We start from the raw sequence: 6,253 nt of genomic DNA on the forward strand, positions 1-6,253 counted from the left end.
ACGTGACTATACACAGTCCCTAAGACATCCTTCTACTGAAAGATAACCAAAACTAGTGGGCTGACATTGGTGCCTTCGACCCACAATACAATAAGGCAAAACTTTGGAGAAATGAAGAAACCCGAGAACACTGTGATACGCTCCCTACAACATACCATAGGAGTACGCCCCGTGTACTCCGATTTTGACCAAGAAACGGGGCGCTAACCGCGTACGCATAACATACCTCCATGTACTCCCAACGTACGCTGCCAGTCCTAAAAATGCCATTAAGAACTTATCCCATTAAGCCCTTCCTCCCAAAACTCAGATCTAAGCCCGGAATGATGTCCTAAGTCATAAAGTTTTCAAATTAATGACTTTGTATGGTTATAAGATGCTTAATGTCCAAAAACCTATGTCCTTAACCCCATAAGACCCTTTAACACATGCATTGGCTAAATATCACATTCAAGATCACATTTTTATGCTTCAAGACACCCCCAAACGTCTGAAAAGACAACTCAAAAGGATTAGAGTACCAAATACTCATAATACCAATCTCATGGACCAAAATAACCACAAATCTAAAGCTAACAAGATCTAATGATATAAACATCAAATTCAGAACTTTATACCTCCAAAGGGTGTCAAAAGATGGTAGTATCCTGGATCTAGAGTGTCCCATTCTTCAAGGACGATCTTCTTCTTCCAACTTGCTCCGGGAAGAGGTCTTGAGCCATAAAGATGAATATATAGTGCTGAAACCCTAAATAATTAAGGTTTGGCCTGGTTGGAGTACACCAAACTTACCATATGAGTACACCCATTGTACTCAAGCAGGCACACCCCTTATTCTTAATCCCACATGGGACCCTTTTGCAAACAAATCTCACTCCAATGGTTAAAAATGTAATATTTAAAAATCGAGGTGTTACAATATGGTTAACAATGTCACGTTAATCATAGTTATCTTTAACTTGTTAATTTCTTTTATTCATTTGTGATATCTTGTCAAACTTAAACTAAATTTGAACAATTTTTTTAAAAGAAATTAAATATCCATCTATCCATATCAAATGGTGATATCGATCAAATTTAATAAAATCAATAATATTTTAATCCCTTATGTAGAAAAAACTTTATAAGTGAATATTTAATTTTTTTTTAAACCAAATTATTCTATTTAGGTGTGCATTTAAGACAAACCCAACGAAACCGACCTATCTTGTACCAGTGGATAGTGAATTTGACTTTATACCGACTTAAATCTGATCCCTTACCATTTCTTACGTGTTTCCTTCGAAATATCCCCAAATCGGCTTTTACCAATTTCATAGAATCCCTCACTCACCCTTTTTCCAGGTTCCTACTGCTTTTGTTCTTTACACTCTCGAATTCATCACATCAACGCACAATCATTCAAAGCTACAAGTTTGAATCCTTCCATGTATCCTCCTCAGTGTAAGTTTTTGTACATTTAACTGAAAATTGACGCAAATCTAATTTCTATCAGAGGATTTCTGCTCTGAATGTTGTGGATGACAAGTGCTTCAGAGCTATTTCATAGCCGGAGGTATCGCTTTGGTGTTCGCTACAACGGCGTCGAGATTTCAGGATTTGATACCTCGTTACCGGACGCCAGTTCTTCTTTATCTTCTCTCCAACACCGCACCACAAACCGTCGCTATAATCGCCGTGAAAATCGCCTCGACGATGGCTGTGACCTTGCTTCCCGGCGGATCCACCGCCGTCGCCTCGACCACTCGGTATTGTCCCGATGTTTCTGACTTCTATTATGTATTTCTCTATCTCCGATGTCACCCGCCTTGCAAAATCACACACCATGAATCAACAACTTTTAATTTCTCGGTTAAATTAATCTATCAAAACCTAAAATCAACAGTCGATCACTTTACGTGCCTTAGATGATCTTAAGCATACAATTACTGATATGTTATTCGTTGTTAAAAATCAGGAACACGAATCAGTTCAGCCTGAACAAGTTCATAATCAATCTCCATCCGGTAGCATTATAAATTCAGAAGACTTCAGAAGCATACACAGACACAGAGCCACTGGGAATGACAGGCTTCCTGGATCTGTATTACTTGCAAGAGAAAGACTTCTTGAAAGACTGAGAGGCGTCTCTGTTTCTCAAAACAGGTATTATAAAATTTCATCAATCTTTCAAAATTCAAACTCATGTTAATCAAAATCAACAATAATCTTATTATAGACAAAGCAGCAGTTCTTCATCAAACAGTCATCAAGATGACAGTAATCTGTATGGAGAAATGGCATCTGAATCATGGCAACCATTAACAAGAAATCATCATCATCATCCTGGACTTCATCAAGATGCCTTAAATTGTTTAAAATTAGAGGTTTTTGGTGATGATGGAAAAGGAAACGAGACTTCAAGGGAGTGTACGATTTGTTTAGAAGGTTTTGAGAATGGTGATGAAGTGATACGATTGCATTGCTTTCATGTATTCCATTCCGGTTGCTTGATTCCATGGATTAGGTTATGTGGGGCTTGCCCAAATTGTAGAAAGGGTATAACCGTAAATTTAAATGTATTATGAAAGATTAGACTGTGTTTGATGCACATAACTAAAGTAAAATTGCTTATAAGCTGACTTTTAAAAAAAAACTATTTGGTGTAGATTGAGTGAATGATTTTGTATAGAGGATTTGAAACCATGTAATTTGTTATGTATGCGTCTATGCTCATTTGGAATTAATATTTTAAATAAGTTTTCAAAACAGTTTTTTATTAGCTCATTTATAAAACAATGTACTTCTCGAACACACTTTCAGTTAAACATTATTTCGTGTGAAACTGTGAATGCACTTTTATAAATATAATTGAATCATCTCAAGTTGAGATGTATTCCAAAAAAAACTACGTGGATTTCAAAAGGTCAACAATTATTCAATGGATGACACAAGAATTATAAATAGTTACTATTTTTTGAACCTTATTAAGGTTATTATTATTATTATTATTATTGGTTTTTGGTTTATATTATTAGGTTTACTTTAAACAAAAAAAGCAATTTTAGTAAGAAAAAATATACAAGGCACATAAACGTGTGCTTATCTTTTCATTTTTTTCTAATAGGAAATTTAGTTAACAATATAGATTTGGATCGATATTAATTATTTATTATAGGCAGAAATGTGGACAGAAATTATTTTATTGGTTTATATAAGAATTCAAGATTGCTTAGTATTTTATATGAATAAATAAGAAATTGACTGTATTATATATTTGGTGATATTTCTTATTGTGATGAATAGGCTACTATCAATCAGTGTCAGATTTTGTTTAGGTTTTATCATTTTTGGGTTTAGCGTAAAAAAGTCATTTTATTCTAATAAAAAACAAAAACTAATTTAATTTTTTTTTTTTTTTTAAATTTTTTATTTATATGGATGCCAGATCAACTGTTATCGGATAAAGATGATCATAAATCGTCTACATGACAAATTGACAATGACATGTCTTCACTATGACTACAATTTTAAGAGTTTAAGGTTTTAATTAGAACAATAAATTAGCACAATTTAAAGCTAGCGATTTCTATAACTTTCTGATTTTAACAATTAACATTAGTGTTTCAAAGAATTCTGATATCTCAATCATTTTATTGCTACTGAAGCTCCTGCATCAGATAAACAAAATTAGGGTTTAAACTTCAAACATACAATGACTTCCAGCAGCCTATTAGTCGCAGAAACCATCTGGACAGAAATCCAATCGACTCGTTCAGGTACGCATACAACCATGAATTCTATCTCATTTCGATCTTATATCCCTAATTCTTCTTCTTCTTCTTCCCAAAAATGATTCTGATTTTCGTTCTTTGAAATCGCATTTGAAAAACAGTGACGGATGATCAGCTTTCGATGTGAGTAATCTACTTGATCTATCCTTGATTCTTCTATTACACAATTTACACATAAATTGACTGATCCTTCAACATGAAAACACAGTTTGCATACTTTATTTGGTAAAAATCTGGAAAGGGCAAGCAGGATAGTTGATCAACGAGGTGTCAAGAAGATATCCGGAGAACCCAGTGGACGCTCCATATTCCAGGTTTTCTCTGTTGCGATCTTCTGAATTCCATTGATTATTTGTTGAACATTATAACCAGTGCTTGAGGTTTGAACTTTGAAATGGTATTTCCAGATTACTGGAGAGTCTAAAAAAAAGGAAGAATACCTTTGTTTCCCAGAACACTATTGTGCTTGTTATTCGTTTTTCTACGACATTGTCAACAAAAGAGAGCAGCTTTGTGTAAGGCTTTCTTCCATTTCCATTTCCATTTCCATTTTCGTTTTTGTTTCCTTGATTTTGATTATTGTTTCTTCTTTCTCAGTGCAAACATCAATTGGCTGCTAGACTTGCTGTGTCATTGGGTACATGTGTTGATGTGAAGGTGTCTGATGAACAACTCGCATATCTTCTTGCAAAACTCTAACATGATACACAAGTTGATAGTTTCTTGAAGATATAACAGTTATCAAAATCTACTAATCATATAACATAAAAAATGTAGGAACAAGTATGGAGTTGGGAAAAAAATTGAATTAATTGTATGTTTGGTTTGATGGAATGGAATGACAAGGAAATGGAATGGAATTGATCAATTATCATTCGGTTTGATTTACAGAATGTTTTTTTTAATAATCTCGCTAAAATTATAAATAAATCGAAAAAATAATTTCATAAGAAACATATGAATATTTTTGCAACATAAACAAGAAACAACCGTTATTTTTAGACAACTTAAAAATGAAAAATCATAGTAATTTCCTTGGTAGGTTGGAATGTATATAATTTGAAATGAGATTAGTCGATTATTTTTTCAAAAGATATTACAGAGGAGTGAGGTTGATTATGTATTGATGGTTTATTCAAATATACCAATTCATCAAAGAGACATTATAGATTGGTGATCGAATGAGATGATAAATTTGAAAATTTAAATGAAGTTTTCTAATTGCACTTCATCAATTGAGATGCGAAACTTGAAACTGAGATTAGTTAAAATTTGATAATTCAAAAATACATGTATTTAGAGTAAGAACACGAACCATTGTTAGAGTAAGAACACGAACCAAGAAGAACAAGTTAGAAAACCTTCTGACAAGTAAATAGATGCATGGCATATAAGTACATTTGTCACTTTAGGTTACTCTGGTAAATCCAGATTAGTTATTTTTGAACATGGTAACATTTTTCGTATCTTGTCGCATTATCTTTTTGAGTGTCACGTTATTTTTTTTTCTTAACACTTAATTGTTAGCATTTCGTAAAGAGTTTTAAAACTTCTTACACTTCATTTTTTTTTAATTTAATTAAATTATATATATTTTTTAAACACAAACAATTAATATTAAATAAGTTTTATTTTTTTAAGGGTTTAGATCATTTTTGGTCACTTAACTTTTGGTTTTATGCTCATTTGGTTACTTAACTCTTTTTAAGTTTTAAAAGGTCATCAAACTTTTGGTTTTGTGCTCATTTAGTCACTTAACTTTTGGTTTGGTCACATTTAGTCACCTAACTTTTAAAATTATGCTCATTTAGTCACTAAACTTTTAATTTTTTTCAAAAGTTTAGTGACTAAATGAGCACAATTTTAAAAGTTAGGTGACTAAATGAGCACAAATCTAAAAGTTAAGTGACTAAATGTGACCAAACCAAAAATTAAGTGACTAAATGAGCACAAAATCAAAAGTTTGATGACCTTTTAAAGCTTAAAAAGAGTTAAGTAAGCAAATGAGCACAAAACCAAAAGTTAAGTGATCAAAAATGATCTAAACCCTTTTTTTAAACCGCAAACAATTATATCAAATAAATTATATTTTTTTAAAACACAAACATTTCAAATTAAATTAAAAAAAAGTTACAATAAATTAAAACTCAAAATACCTAGAAACACGAGTAAATAATTCAAACCACGACAAACATGACTTAATACCAACAAACACAACTTAATACTTGAAAACATGACTTAAAGGGTGTTCAGACAAATTAGTTTTTAGCTTATTAACTTATTGCTTATTATTTTATTGCGGTGAGAATAAACAGTTTTTGTAAAAGTGTTTGTGGTGTGAATAAGCAATAAACTTTAAGCAAGGGGGGAATGCTTATTAAAATCAGTAGCTTATTCCCACCATAATAAGCTGATTTTTAATAATTCCTATTCAAACACTTAAACTTAGTTTATAATGGTGGGAATAAACAATAAGCAAT

At 32.0% G+C, this 6,253-nt stretch overlaps 2 protein-coding genes across 4 annotated transcripts; both read left to right on the forward strand.

The window, feature by feature from the left end:
* The first annotated feature begins 1,217 nt into the window (after window positions 1–1,217).
* On the forward strand, window positions 1,218–2,748 carry LOC145006128 (putative E3 ubiquitin-protein ligase RHY1A). 3 transcript variants are annotated; one of them, XM_078965217.1, is made up of 4 exons: window positions 1,218–1,413; window positions 1,496–1,748; window positions 1,958–2,145; window positions 2,219–2,748. In XM_078965217.1, the coding sequence occupies exons 2-4, from the start codon at window positions 1,512–1,514 to the stop codon at window positions 2,565–2,567; spliced, it is 774 nt and encodes a 257-aa protein (XP_078821343.1). In that variant the 5' UTR covers window positions 1,218–1,413; window positions 1,496–1,511; the 3' UTR covers window positions 2,568–2,748. The 3 variants fall into 3 exon arrangements, with proteins under 3 accessions (XP_078821343.1, XP_078821346.1, XP_078821345.1); XM_078965219.1 differs by having other exon boundaries at window positions 1,219–1,344; XM_078965220.1 differs by having other exon boundaries at window positions 1,218–1,748.
* A 772-nt stretch (window positions 2,749–3,520) lies between these two features.
* On the forward strand, window positions 3,521–4,641 carry SSN2 (zinc finger SWIM domain protein). Its single transcript, XM_078962842.1, has 5 exons — window positions 3,521–3,758; window positions 3,875–3,896; window positions 3,982–4,087; window positions 4,181–4,288; window positions 4,371–4,641. The coding sequence occupies exons 1-5, from the start codon at window positions 3,695–3,697 to the stop codon at window positions 4,470–4,472; spliced, it is 402 nt and encodes a 133-aa protein (XP_078818968.1). The 5' UTR covers window positions 3,521–3,694; the 3' UTR covers window positions 4,473–4,641.
* Window positions 4,642–6,253: the final 1,612 nt, after the last annotated feature.

Source organism: Lactuca saligna, chromosome 7 (assembly GCF_052625555.1).
Source record: "Lactuca saligna cultivar CGN05327 chromosome 7, ASM5262555v1, whole genome shotgun sequence".
Taxonomy (NCBI): domain Eukaryota; kingdom Viridiplantae; phylum Streptophyta; class Magnoliopsida; order Asterales; family Asteraceae; genus Lactuca; species Lactuca saligna.

Coding starts and splice junctions, on each gene's coding strand:
- LOC145006128 (XM_078965220.1), top strand. CDS start 1,512: ATGTTGTGGATGACAAGTGCTTCAGAGCTATTTCATAGCCGGAGGTAT. Junction 1,749..1,957: donor GCCGTCGCCTCGACCACTCG/GTATTGTCCCGA, acceptor GTTAAAAATCAG/GAACACGAATCAGTTCAGCC. Junction 2,146..2,218: donor GTCTCTGTTTCTCAAAACAG/GTATTATAAAAT, acceptor ATCTTATTATAG/ACAAAGCAGCAGTTCTTCAT.
- SSN2 (XM_078962842.1), top strand. CDS start 3,695: ATGACTTCCAGCAGCCTATTAGTCGCAGAAACCATCTGGACAGAAATC. Junction 3,897..3,981: donor ACGGATGATCAGCTTTCGAT/GTGAGTAATCTA, acceptor ATGAAAACACAG/TTTGCATACTTTATTTGGTA. Junction 4,289..4,370: donor ACAAAAGAGAGCAGCTTTGT/GTAAGGCTTTCT, acceptor CTTCTTTCTCAG/TGCAAACATCAATTGGCTGC.